Source organism: Struthio camelus, chromosome Z, assembly GCF_040807025.1.
Source record: "Struthio camelus isolate bStrCam1 chromosome Z, bStrCam1.hap1, whole genome shotgun sequence".
NCBI classification, from domain to species: Eukaryota; Metazoa; Chordata; class Aves; order Struthioniformes; family Struthionidae; genus Struthio; species Struthio camelus.
Window position 1 is genome coordinate 2,497,703 of NC_090982.1, and position 14,772 is coordinate 2,512,474.

At 43.7% G+C, this 14,772-nt stretch overlaps 1 protein-coding gene across 6 annotated transcripts in view; it reads right to left on the reverse strand.

Annotated features, from left to right (window-relative positions):
• Positions 1–1,379: 1,379 nt before the first annotated feature.
• SHB (SH2 domain containing adaptor protein B) overlaps positions 1,380–14,772 on the reverse strand; it is a 73,092-nt gene continuing 59,699 nt past the window's right edge. For 5 of the 6 annotated variants that reach the window (XM_068928255.1, XM_068928254.1, XM_068928256.1 and 2 more), the window contains one exon: positions 1,380–4,130. In XM_068928255.1, the coding sequence (XP_068784356.1) occupies positions 3,947–4,130 (184 nt within the window). In that variant the 3' untranslated portion in view covers positions 1,380–3,946. The remainder of the gene's footprint in view (positions 4,131–14,772) is intronic. The other variant, XR_011137895.1, reaches the window with a different exon arrangement.

Below are 14,772 nucleotides of genomic sequence, written 5' to 3' on the forward strand. Positions count from 1 at the left end.
TCGATCCCTAGTCTTAATGTAGATGTGTTTGCAGACGAGTGCCTTCCTTCTGGAATATTCTACGTGACTGACCAGTACGGGCCGCTAGGTTACGTGTTAGCCCTCCGCTAATGATCTTAGATTGTGGCAGTGGGGGGGGGGGGGGGGGGGGTCTGCAGGCTAACCGGGGTTACAAAAAGGACAGGGTGATTGGCACCTTATACTCATTGTTCAGTAAAAAACTATTTCCCTAACTTTTCCCCTAAACCAAACCTCTCCATGGCACTTAGCAATGCTGACCAAATGAATACGCAGGCAGAGCTTGGATGAAAGACAGTGTTTTTACCCCCACCAGTGTTGCTGCCCAGTGTTTGTGCTCAGGACCTGAACTTTGTCTCACATGACTGCAAGAGAAGGGGCAAATTCTGACCCTTGCCAGGATAGGGAAGAGCAGCACACAAATGTGTCAGCTTCCAAGCAGCAACAGGCTCTCCTTAGAGCCTGCACTCAGGCCACACTCTCTGAGAAGCTGGAGATGGGTTTTGTACCTGCGCACTTAAGAGAACCCTACCACCCAACTTTGCATCCTGGCTCTAATGACCTGATTTCACAGACAGAGAATACACACTCCCAAATACAAAATCCATGGTGAATACTGTACTTTGACTGTTCTTCAACAAATCTCAAGGATTTTTCCAATAAGGGCAGGAGATGTGAGGTGTAGCCAAGGCCACTTAATTCCTCCCCTCTGTCCCACAGATGTTCACAGCTCAGGGACTTTCACTGTGCCAAGAAATACTCAGAAAAAATGGCAGACTGTAATTTATATCTCTTATAAAAATCTGCAAAAAACAATTAATCAGTGTTATGCTGTTAATAGCAATAATTAGATATTCTTTAAGAATCTTAAGCAAGAGGGTAGCAGTGTCAGTCAGACACACACTTACCGTGTCTTGGTGGAGGCCTTGCAAGGGGCATATAACCCCAGGAATTACTCAAGGCAGAACAGAACAGAGACACCTGATTTTCTGGACTACAGAAAAGACTATAGCCTAATGACTATTTTCATTGTAGAGCTGCTAATGTTGCACAGTTAAGTCACACAAACACAAATTGTTCTCAAAAACCACTTCAACTGTTAGCTGTTCAAGACAATGTAACTACATATCAACAAAGAGGAAATCTCCACAATTAGAGGAAGAAAAGGGAGAAGTTTATAATTTTTTAAAATAAACTTTTAATGGGATTTTCATAGGCATGATCGCTATGGGGTCTTCCAGCCATAAGCAATACTGCACACTGCAACACACCACATTTTTCACTGTACACGAAAAAGTCTCAGAAGAGAATTCCTTCACTGGAAAAATATCATACAATCACTTAAATAAACAAAGACAACATTACAGTGCAAACAAAATCTTGGTTTTATTTATGCTGCAGTTACTGAGAACTTTCTTTCTAAAACTCTTTTTTGAAAAATAATTTTAAAACCCAGCACTGACAACCACCATTTTCTGAGATGATTTCCTTTTGCTGAACCAAGAATCTTAGTCTCATACTTGGAGGTGCAACAAACTGTATACACACCTGTATGATATGTATTGACCTGATTTGAAGGCAGCAAGGGGTCTCAAACCCAACCTGCAATAAAAACGGCAGATGCTGGCTTCATTTGACAGGATCAGGCCCACATCAAGAAAGATGCAGTACAACAGTCCTCTCCATGAGCTAAAGACAAAAGTACTCAGGACGCCTGGCAAGGTCCTAGTTTACAGGATTCTTGATCTCTGCGGCCAGTTGCAGAGAGAGCAGGGGCTTAGCTTTCCTTTGCAGGAGAAAAACAGGCTGTAGAACAGCAACAATGCCATACTCTCAGAAATTTGCTTCAACACGCACAGCAGGTAACATGACATCTTTCTGTCCCAGGAGGCCTAAGAGAGTTGCTAGAGGCCGCAAAGAATCGGACAGCAACACATACAATCTGATTCTTCATCTTTGCAAATTCTGCCAACTTCACACACGCATACTTTGGGGACAAAAGAACACACACCGTTACAAGTGCCTGTATGCTTTTGCCACTTGGGTGACCTTCTGAGGAGACATGAGAGTTCTGGGAAGACATTAGGGAAATACAAGGTGCAGGTATGGCAAGTACATTAAAAAATGGTGTTTGGTTTCATTTGGAGAGGAATGTTGCCTCTTTGTTAATTCCTCTGTACCACCCTTCTCTCAGAAAACCAGTTAAGAACCTCCTTCAGTGCAACTTTGTTTGAATGCCGGGTGAGATGGAAGCATCTGACTCGCCGCTGTTGCTATACAGAATGACTGTGGGCTCTTCATCTACGTGTGATCAGCTCCCATTCAAACTGGATGTGCTAGATGGAAGGACTCACAGCAAATTCATATGCAGGGCAAGACAGCCTTAAAAGGCAGGCAGCAGAACATTCACCACCGATGGCATTATATGGAAGATCCTTGAGGTTCTCATCGGATTAGACAGAAGCATGACTTTATAGGTATTAAGTAAATTTTTCCATTACATTTTTCAGATCTGCACTTATTTCAGAGCAAACATAGAAGGGAAGAGTAGGAAAGAAAGCTGAATTAAGTAACAGGCAATTTCACAGGCCTACTGCAATCTGTAAAATATGTAAATTGCATGTAACCTATCTGCTACTCCAATAGCTGATGACTACTCTAGACATACAGGCGGGTCACACAAGGTCAGGACTACCAGGCTATTGATTCCTCCTTTGCAACATTTCTGCACAATTACAGTTTTTCACTTATCGCCTTCAACAAACACATGGAACACATACCAATTATCTCTGAAGTGGGTGGGCACTGAGCCGGGAGGACTGAGGTAGGGTAATTTCTGCAGTGCTTCGGGCCAACAGTGATTGAAGTATAGCATGGAGCTTCTCCTCATGGGGGAAATGAACATGCCAGAAGGCGTGTGTCAAGGCATCATGTTCTAAGAATATCATTTACATCAGAGAACCTAGTTTCTGCTCCACTACATACTGCACATCTCATTTATACAGCTGGAAAAGCCAGCTTGTGCAAAGGCAGTGTGACACACAATCTAAGTCTGCTGCCTCAGCGGGACAATTGTTTGGCCCAGATGAAATGAGCAAGTGAAGATTTTGCCTGCAAAAGCCTTGTAAAAGCCTTCAACCACCCTCATGCATAAATACTAACCTACACATTAAAATGATTCATTCTTAACTATCCACCTGCACCTATGAATGAAACTTGCAAATGAAGACAGTAACCCTTAGATTTATTATTGTACCAGAAAAGATAAAAATATATATTAAACCACTATTTTAATTACATTCCCTATTCATAAATAATTGACAATGATTTGCTCTCACAAAATTATTTGTTAGGATTGTGTGCCTAAGAGGACTTTGCATTGTTTGACTACCCCAGAAAGTGCAGAAAAAAGACATACCAAGCTGAGTGACCACACAGAACCACAGGGACTTGCCTGCTAAGCAGCTCCTTCTCAGGTCCACCAAGAATACACTTCAGTATTTTGTTGGAATAGCGTCCCTCAGAGTCAGATTACATTTTCACATGCAGAAGTTTCTCAGGATAGCAAAAGAATGAACGTTGCTGGTGCTTTAGTGATGAGAAGTTGTTGATTCTTTTTAACCCACAGAAGAACTTTATGTTAGAAAATACTTTCATTCACAGAGACGCTCTGGGAAGGTTATCTGTTCTCCCTGTACTAAAACAGGATTCCTTTCTCTTAAGTAGAAGCACAGTTCTATGGGCACACTGTAGTGTAAGAGCCCCATACACACAGTCCCGCACAGAACTCTTGCAGAGAGTCCCCGTGCCCAAGACTAAAGGCAGCCACTCTCCATCACAGACTGACGTGCTGAATTCTGGGAATGGAATCTGTGCATCCCAGATTACCTCTCACCTCCCATCCACAGGAAGGAGTAAGACTGGAGTATTATAGAGTCCTCACAGCCACAGGGTAGAGAAGTGACAAGTGTTCTGCTCCTTTGATGGGCAGCTTTCTTGTAGTGTAGTAGTGGATGACTTCAGGAACAGTGTCAAAGGGAGGACTATTCTGACCCAGGATGTATTTCTCTTTGGTTTTCATCAGTTTCATGTGCATAAAACCTTGACTGCTCCTGCAAGGAAAGCCAAGAGTTAGCTTATGCCTGTGTGTGGGAAGGGAGGCAGCACTACAACAGCCTTTACTTCACGATTCAGAGAAAGGTAGAAGACGTTTCTGGGTGAAAGGGTGAGAATACTTTGATAGGTCAGTGACTTAGCTTTGCATGCCCACGGACAGCCTGAAATGAATGGAACCTAACCTAGGATTTTGTTTTCACCGCTTACTTACACCCTCTGGCAATTCAGCCTTTTTCTGCTGGACCCAGGCGCAAGGCTACCTCACCCTGCAGCTGATCAAGCCATGCCAGAGAACAACTGCTTCTCCCCCGCCCCAAATTTTGCAATGAATCTTCCCTTTTCACTTCATCCAATCATCACCTTAGGCAGTCAATGCTTTTGGCCTTTCAGAGGCCCAAGTCCCTCCTCACAGAGCAACATGCAGGCCGCCATAAGGCTCACTGATGTGAAGCAAGGTCTCCACTGCTGCTGGGGAGTCCTCAGGGCAGACCATCCCACCCTGGCAGCAACTGCCCAGAACAGGGCCATATCCTGAAAGATGAGGTAACTTTAGCTGGGAATACATCTCTGCAACTCAGATGAGCCCACTCCCAAGATCAATGGCACAGAGACTTTGAAACACCAGAAGAAAGGTCCTCTCCTGCACTATGCTGAGCAAAGGCTGCTAGACGACAGCCTCCCCAGTCAGCCTGTGACTTCCACACCAGAAACAGGCAGTCCCTTTGTCACCTGCCTCTCTGCATGGCACGCTGCCTCCTCGAGGGAATAACAGAAGGAAGAGAAGGGCAGCACAGAAAATGTGCTGTCTGCTCCTGCCTCGCCAAGAGCAAGCTGGGCAACATAAGCTACTCTGCTAGGTACCACCCTCACCCCCGTACAGTACAGCAGGTGGTAGAGCTGACCCCCCCACCTATTCCCAACAGTGACACTTCAGTCTCTGCTTTCTTTTGTCTGGCAGACTTGCACATCGTACAGTTTAGCCATGATGAAATAAGAACGGAGGACAGCTCCACACTTTAGGATGTTAAATGAAGCCTAGAAAATTTTCACAACTTGCTCACTGCCCAATCTCTAACATTCTAGCTCCAAATCCTCATCTCTTCCAAGAGTTTCCAGGAGCAAGAACAAACATGTTACAACTGGAAAGGATTTATATCCACAAGGAAACCTAGTTTAAGAGGACACAGTGAGCTGCAACAGGAAAATATAAATCTTGCTGTATTGAAAGCAGTTTTTCTAAAATCTGCCATTTTCTATTTAGCAGACAGTGTTCCTTCTGGAAGTGCCTGGAGAATGAGCAGACTCATAGTTTTCAGACATGTTGAGCAAATCTCTGATGACGAGACCCTTTCAGATGAGCAGAAATCACTGCAGACCTTGTAATTATAGCTCTGCAAGTTTGAAATCTTGATTTAAATTTCCTTCTCTTTTTTTTAACAGAAAAAATTATCTTTCAAAGTATAATTGCTCTTTAAATGAGTTTCTTTAAGCCAAGGTGACACCGCTAAATACTTCATCATGAAGCAAGATACATTGCTCCCTTCCTTCAGTTCATTATGCATCCATTTTGCTATGAAGTACTTTATGAGTCTGCCATTAAAGTAGTGGGATCACAGGTGCCTTCTAATTTCGAGAGTCTGGCAAGAATTGGAGAATAATCTGCTAAATTTCTCAGACTTTTAAGGCAGCAAGGGCAGATATACAGGCACCTTTTAAAACAGCAAGGAAGAAGATGTATATAATGTAAGTAAACTGCTATGAGCTATGAATTCATGCCAGACAGCTGTTCCTTCCTTAGTATCGAGCAGTGTGGATACATAGGTTTGGACAGCACATGCTCACTGAGCCTTTAGCAGTTGATATCTTTGGCTACCAGGGCTCAGCAAACAAAGGGGAAGCATCTTTCTATATCATGACAGGCCAACCTTTTGGGAGGACAAACAAAACATAAAGATGAATGAAGAGCAACGTGACCTAAAAGTTACAACAGGAGCTTTGGTGTTCAATCAGCACAAATATAAAGTTTCTGCCCTTAGGGCAGAATGATCCCATGTAACAATACAGGCTGGGGGCTGACTGTTTTCATTGAAGAGAAACCCTGCTATGGTGCAGAACACGATTCAGCAACACTTTGCAGCAATGAAGGCCATCTGCAGCCTACAGAGCACTGGTGAGACTGCATGTGGATACTGTAACTCCAGTACCAAAGAGAAGTCAACAAACAGGAGCAAGTCCAGAGCAGGACCATGAAGATGGTCTGGGGCTTGGAGCACGTGAAAAGTGAGGGGAGGCTGAGGGAACTGGGCCTGTTCAGCCTGGAGAAGAGAAGGTGGAGGAGGCGGGAATGAAATTGCAGCCATCCACTGCCTGAACAGGACAATTACAGAGAAGACAGAGCCTGACTTTTCTCAGAGGTGCTCAGTGAGCCAACAAGCACAAGCTGCAACAAGGGGAGTTCCCACTGAGCTTAAGGAAAAACCTCTTATGAAGAAAGACTGCGAGAGCTGGGCCTGTTCAGCCTGGAGAAGAGAAGACTGAGAGGCCATCTCATCAATGTGTATAAGTATCTGAAGGGGGAGCGTCGAGAGGATGAGGCCAGCCTCTTCTCCGTGGTGCCCAGCAACAGGTCAAGAGGCACCGGGCAGAAACTGAACCACCGGCAGTTCCACCTGAACCTGAGGAAAAACTTCTTGACTGTGAGGGTGACAGAGCATTGGAACAGGTTGCCCAGAGAGGTCGTGGAGTCTCCTTCGCTGGAGATGTTCAAAACCCGCCTGGATGTGATCCTGGGCAATATGCTCTAGAGGACGCTGGCTGAGCAGGGGGGTTGGACTAGATGATCTCCAGAGGTCCCTTCCAACGTAAATGATTCTGTGATTCTGGGCTCAAGATTTCCAAAGGGCAGGGAGTAAAGGGAAGCCCAAATTCACATACAGGAACAGTGATGGACGCCTGTACCTGAAGAGAGCAAATACAATAATTTTGCAAGACAAGCTGCTGGGACCTGACCTATTTAAGTCAGATGCTATTGTTAGTATGTGACTTCTAAATAACCCTATGATTTCTTAAACATTGCAGTAATTCTTTCCCAAGCATTTGCTTAACTGAGGGAAAATAGTGGATTCAACAGAGGCAATATTCACTCCTTCCTTTTCTTATTTCAACCATTCCTGTGAGTTTCAAATGAAGTCTAGGAGAATTCCTAACTGCTAATCCCTGCACTAACTGCTTCTGAACTTTCAAGTACAGATGTTTATACAGACCCAATACTCGATATATGACTAACAGTCACACCTTGTCTAAAATGTTTTGAAGCACAACCCTAAAACCAAACAACTCTGAATTTCAGCTCTTCCATATATTTCCCTTCAGTTTTCAAAATCCAATGAAGATGGGAAAGGGATTGTTCATCAGACTATGCTTGCTTTGATTGTGCGCTTGCAGTATGGTACAAGAACATTCAAGAAATAGTAACTAGATATTAAACCCAATTTTTTTTTTCACAGAAGAAGTTATTGGCTTTGAAACATCACTCATGTTCATAAACAGAAAAGTCCTCCCTGCACTGCTTTTGCTTAAAAAAGTGCTGCTTTGTCAGAACACATTTTCGGCATCAAGGCATCCACGTTGATAAAATGTCACTTGGGCAAGGGGGAAAAAAAAGCAAAAACATTGCAATAAGATTTAAAAAAAAAAAAAAGCTATTTTGGAACCACATGCTGTTTTGTTTTTCCATTCTGAAACGATTTTCAATTTCAAAAATTTATTTTATGTTCTATGTTGTAACATCTCACAAAACCTACAATATTTCATGCCAACCCACAGCAACAACAAAAAAAAATCTCATCTCAAATCTCATCTGAAAAATGTAATCCTGTTCCTACCTCAGATGACTGATTACTTAGAAAAATCCTTTCTTGGAGACATTCAGAGGCTGACCTGTCCACTACTTTTTCTGTCTCAGCTCTGCTCTTTTCAAGCACAGTACACACAACAGTATGTTATTCCCTATCTGACAGCCACTCTCTCCATGAGCAGTAAACACCGTCTCTCTCCGTTAGCAAGGGGTAACGCAATAACCCCTTGCGCCACACATAAAGACCATTCTGCTGTGCCAGGCTTGGATTACATGAAATCTCAGGGTATTCTGTGGAAGTGATAGAGTCCTTGCTGTCTGCAAACACCTCTATCACTCCTGTCTCAACTGTCAGCAGACTAGATACACATTTTAAAATGCTTTGATTAAATTGCTTATTTAGAGAGCCATGAAAAATCCTCCTTCCTCTTTACAAATTTGATTCACAGGAAGGAACCAGTGGTTTCTTACAATATTACAACTGTTACTTTGCAAGATGGTAAGTATTTTACATCAACTAAGAGGTACAAAAGCCAGCACTAATCCAAAAACTGGCACATGCCCAAAGTCTATGTTCTTAATTTTGGAAAGCAGGACTTGTTCTACAGACCAATTCTGCATTTTTCTAAGTGGCCAAAATCTTTGCTTGTTACAGTCTCCTCTGCCATTTAGGATCAGGATGTCAGTAAGCAATCCATGGGTGACAGGACACCCAGACAGGACACCACCTCCTCTTTGAACTCAGCTTTGTTCTCCCCCCAGAAGCTATGATCGTGGAGAAATTATCTGACTTACCAAGCAGAAAACACATTACCTTTTTTACCTCATACTTTGCACATTTAGTTGACTTGTGGAGTAATAAAAATAGCAAAATTTCCACAGACTTAAAAATTGAGCCAGGATATGAAGTGCAGGCCTGGTGCATGCCACAGCAAACAGCCTTGGGAAGACAGAGGTCCTGACTGGAAAAGTTAAAAAACCAGAATACTAGGTTCTGACTTTAACTGTCAGAAGCCAAGAAGTTCAAAAATCATGCAATTGTGGCAGTGTGTCTCAAGGCTTCTGAGAAATCTCTGTGTGGAGTTGCGTATTCTACATGTCTCCTGTGGCCACAGCAATCTCAAAAAATTGTAAATAAACAAAGAATGCAAGAGTAGTTGTATATTAGGGTTTTGGGATGAATTTAAACATTGGAGAATATTTCAGGAGGATCAAAAGCCTGGAGTGCTACCCATCAGGCTATCAGGCTGGAAACCTTTATTATAGAGAATGAGCATGCATTTGGCAGTAGTACTAATTCTGGAAACACCCATCATTCACTCTAGAGAAAAGGAGCCATTACCACTTGTCAAAAAGGTGTATACTTGAGGAACATTCACATGAGTGGATATTCACTTTCCTACAGGCTTATTAAGTACTCTGTCAAAATCTGCCAGCTGTCCTCACACACGCTAAATAGTTTTGTGGAAAGGAAGAGTATAAAAATGCATAGTAACAAAGGCTCTAGCCAAGACAAAATGTATAGGCCCTTGCCTCTTCCGTCTCTACATAAAGCAGTCACCTTTCATCTCTGTGACAGAACAGCCCATGCAACTCGGTTTCAAATTTGAAACCCTTCACTAAGGCAGATCAGAAAGAAGTAAGTTTTACCACTATGCCATCAAAACATTAGACTCATTGACAGGATTTTAAAGGATGATTATTCTTCTTGTTAGTTGCTGTTATAGTAATTAACAATAATCACTGCTAATTTTTATTAAATTCTTCACTACTATAACAATCAGGACTCTCAGCATTCTAGAAGGCTCTAGATGGGAATGGACCTCTGGAGGTGTCCAGTCCTATCACCTGCTCCAAGCAGCAACCTGACACAGCTTTTGGGTGAGTCCTGAGGGCTTTGGAAAACCTGCGAAGATACAGTTGCCTTACTTCTCTGGGCCTGGTCCCAGGGCTGCACCACTCTCATGGTGGAGACGTTTTTCCTTAAGCTCAGTGGGAACTCCCCTTGTTGCAGCTTGTGCTTGTTGGCTCACTGAGCACCTCTGAGAAAAGTCAGGCTCTGTCTTCTCTGTAATTGTCCTGTTCAGGCAGTGGATGGCTGCAATTTCATTCCCGCCTCCTCCACCTTCTCTTCTCCAGGCTGAACAGGCCCAGTTCCCTCAGCCTCCCCTCACTTTTCACGTGCTCCAAGCCCCAGACCATCTTCATGGTCCTGCTCTGGACTTGGCTCCTGTTTGTTGACTTCTCTTTGGTACGGCGGGCCCTCAAAGTAGTTACAAATGCAGCCTCATCAAGTGCTCTACAGGGAAGTGATCACTTTCTTTTAACTCCTAATGCAGAGGCAGTAGGTCAAAACCCAGCAGGTGGTTGATCATCATCATGCAAGACTGAAATGTAATATACTATAGTAACTGATGTGCTTTTTTACCGTCAAATTTAGCAAGGGACCCCACTGAGTCTAATCTGCAATAAAGTCATTGCTGAACACCTGAAACACACTTGCAAGTGAAAGACGGATTTCTTTCTCCCTCTGCACATTCAACTCCACGTCTTTCACCACCATGCTTGCTAGTGAAGAATAGATATAATATAAGGAGATTGCAGCCAGAGCTTGGGGGTCCTGGCTACACCACCATTTCCAGGAGTAGGATCTCCAGGTTTTACCTGGTCTCATGCTGTTACCAATTGGGTTTAAGTAAACAGCAAGAGAGTATGAGTGGGCCAGACATCTACGAGTGGGCTTCCATCCAGGGAAGGAATCCAGACAAGAGCAACACAAGTTAAAGTGTCGCCAGCTGCAGAAGGCCAGAGCAATGCAGGGCTGCTGGTTGAGCTGCAAGAGAGGGCACAGCTGCCCCTCAAAGTCTTCAGGAACTTTCTGTTCTGGCAGGTAAATCTCTTCTGCTACAGAAAGGAGGACCAGCTCTCTGGACCTCAACACACAATCCCGTGGAAGGATGCTTTTTGCCTTGTGCATTTGTCATCAAAAAGAATTTCTTGTTTATTACCGAGATGAGCAACATATGAATCTGTAGATCATAAAGACCATTTCTTAAGCCAGCCTCCAGAGGCAGCCAGTTCTTACACAGTGAATTGTTACTGGGTAAATAATGCTAAGTTGAAATCATAGGTGTTGACATAAGCAAGTTAAACCGCCCTGATGAATGCTTTCACCTTCAGATGCACAGAATCACAGATTCGTTTAGGTTGGAAGGGACCTCTGGAGATCATCTAGTCCAACCCCCCTGCTCAGCCAGCGTCCTCTAGAGCATATTGCCCAGGATCACATCCAGGCGGGTTTTGAACATCTCCAGCCAAGGAGACTCCACGACCTCTCTGGGCAACCTGTTCCAATGCTCTGTCACCCTCACAGTCAAGAAGTTTTTCCTCAGGTTCAGGTGGAACTGCCGGTGGTTCAGTTTCTGCCCGGTGCCCCTTGTCCTGTTGCTGGGCACCACGGAGAAGAGGCTGGCCTCATCCTCTCGACGCTCCCCCTTCAGATACTTATACACGTTGATGAGATGGCCTCTCAGTCTTCTCTTCTCCAGGCTGAACAGGCCCAGCTCTCTCAGCCTTTCTTCAGAGGAGAGGTGCTCCAGTCCCTTCATCATCTTTGTAGCCCTCTGCTGGACTCTCTCCAGTAGCACCATGTCTCTCTTGTATTGCGGAGCCCAGAATTGGACACTGTACTCCAGGTGAGGCCTCCCCAGGGCTGAGGACAGGGGGCAGGATCACCTCCCTCCACCTGCTGGCAACACTCTGCCTCATGCACCCCAGCATACCATTGGCCTTCTTGGCCACAAGGCCACACTGCTGCCTCATGTTTAACTTGTTGTCCACCAGCACTCCCAGCTCCTTCTCGGCAGAGCTGCTTTCCAGCAGGTCAACCCCCAACCGCTACTGGTGCGTGGGTTTATTCCTCCCCAGGTGCAGGACCTTGCACTTGCCTTTGTTGAACTTCAGGACGTTCCCCTCTGCCCAGCTCTCCAGCCTGTCCAGGTCCCTCCAAATGGCCGCACAGTCTTCTGCTGTGTCAGCCACTCCCCCCAGTTTAGTTGCATCAGCACACTTGCTGAGGGTGCACTCTGTGCCTTCCTCCAGGCCATCGAGCAATACATCAAGCAAGACTGGACCCAGGACTGACTCCTGGCGGACACCGCTAGCTACAAGCCTCCTGCTAGACTCTGCACCACTGACCACAACCCTCTGAGCTCGGCCATCCAGCCGGCTCTCAATCCACCTCACCGGCCACTCATCTAGCCCACACTTCCTGAGCTTACCTACGAGGATGTGATGGGGAGACAGTGTCAAAAGCCTTTTGACTTGATAGTAAAACAACTTTTGTGTGTGCTTCACGCTCATTGTACTGCCATTTTTTGGAAATGGAGCAAGACGACAAACTCCTCGTGCAAATTCTCCATGCAAGCTAAACCTGTCTGGCCCTCTTGAACTCCATGGAATGCAGAAGCTTTCCTGATTTTGGAAAAGAGGATGTTTAGAGACATGTCCATTGTTTTAAATGGAATTGCATAACTGCTACCAACTTTTAATATTAGCTTTTCAAAGGTAATATTTGTGTAGATTCTCACTGTTAGACATAGCTGTGCTTTGGGAAACTTAAAGCTAGTCTTCAGCTATAAGGGAAACATTCCAGTGAAAACACTGATTAGGTTAAAAACAAAACAAGAAAAAACGCACCAAAAACAGAGCAGTGCTAATGCTTTAAAAAATCTGCCGCATGAAGCTAAAGAATAGACTTTAAATTGCTAACACTTAATCTCAACACAAAATCAGGGTGTCGCTGTTCCTTTTTCCCAGAATCAGAATGTATTGCACTGAATTGAACAAATGCTGGCTCGCACATGCTGACAAAAGTCTCCCAGAAACACAAACACACCTAAAAGGCAATGATGAATATGAATGCCTGGGGCACGTGTGCAACATTCAGATGCTGCAATTTCCACCCCAGTATAATCTTAAAGACACAGAGCTACACAACTACCAGAGCTTACCTCACACCCCACAAAGCAATTGCACAGTACACTGACGTACCAGTCACATGTTTCAGCATTTCTATAACCGAATAGAATAACTTTTGCTTAAACAATAATAATAAGAACCCCCAGACTCCTAAATCAAACAATGTAACCATAAAAAACAAAAGTAACTCACTTTTCCAGTAACTCACTGGATTTCAGTATCAAGTCAATTAGATACTGGAAGATTTAGCTTAATAAACTAAAATGGAAAAAGGTAATGCTCCCAAACAGTAATATGAAAAATGCCTTTGGATCCTGCCACACTTAAGAAGCTTAGAAATGCAATTCAGAAAGGTCAGTTTCAGCTCTTTCTAATTTGATCTTTGGATAACAATGCACTTGTGGCCAGTATTCTATCAATTTTTTGGACAACCTGTTTCCACAGGGTGATTTTTTTTTCCTGTAAATTAAATCTTGATCTTTCTACTCTTTCATATGACCTGTTCTCTAATGTGACTGATTTATGCACTATTACACAACAGACTGTTTTATTATTTGCCCTAGAATGTGCCTACATTGTTTACATGATTTGCAGCAAGACTGCATAGTATAGTTCCAAAAACTTACTTAATCTCGGTGTTCATTGCCTTTTTCCACTCAGCCCCCTGACACATAACGTTATAAATCATCCACATTCATATGCAGAGTTTGCTCTCACTACAGATTAGAGAATTTGCCAGGAGCTCATGTTTTACAGTCATTTGTCCACACAAAACAAGGGAGAACTGTATTTCACTCATGTGCATGTATAAGAGAGTAAATCCACCCTTTCCTCAATATTTTCCCACAGCTGTTATCAAAATATCCAAGAGATATATGTGTACACTCCTTGATTTTTACAAACACCCAAAATTAACAAATTTCATAGGGCCACTCCTCTGGGTATGCAGATGTTTTGCCTGCCCCTACCTTGCACAAGCTGAAGTGTATTCATCAACCCTCCAGTTCACTAAGAGAGTCAGCTGGAGGCTTACTACTCCTCCATACATCATTGGATCATGGACAGTGCCTAACATGCCATTTTGCTTCTGCTCCTGTTGCTGATGCATTGCCTGACCCCAGGGATGTCACCACTTATCTGCCTCCTCCTCCTGCTCACACACAACATACCTGTCTGCTATCAAAGCCTCTGGGAATTATGCCTGCCTACATGTTATGATGGCTAATGATGGAAAGGCACCAGCCCAAGAATGAAATGGAAACACTGTGGACTCCATCGATTGTTTTTTTTTTTTTGGGGGGGGGGAGGGAGGACCCAAAACAACATAGGGTTGCATTTCACTAATAGTTTATTTGCCCCCACCCTGAAGGTTTAGTGTGTTCCTTGCTCAAGAATTGCTATAAAAAATTTAAATACTGCACAAAACAGAGCAAAAGTAACACCACAAAGTTAAGTGTGGTTACATACAGCTTCCCAAGCACACTTGCACCAGCTAAACCAACGTCAAAGAGGGTGCAAATAACTACAGTAAAGATGATCAGCCTAACGGGAGGATGCCGGCTACAGGCAACCGCGTGCTCTTCCGAGCGCACCAATTAAGAAGGGAAAAGTGATTGCAATCATTCGAAAACATTTCTTTACGGCTTCCAGTTATAATTTTTACTGACGTGCCTGAACAGTGAAGCAATCGCTCCTCAAATTTACTATATACAACAACAAAAAAACCATACACAACATATATACATACATTACACTTGATTAGATAATTAAGAATATATTTAATAATCATTTGCCTTAGGAGG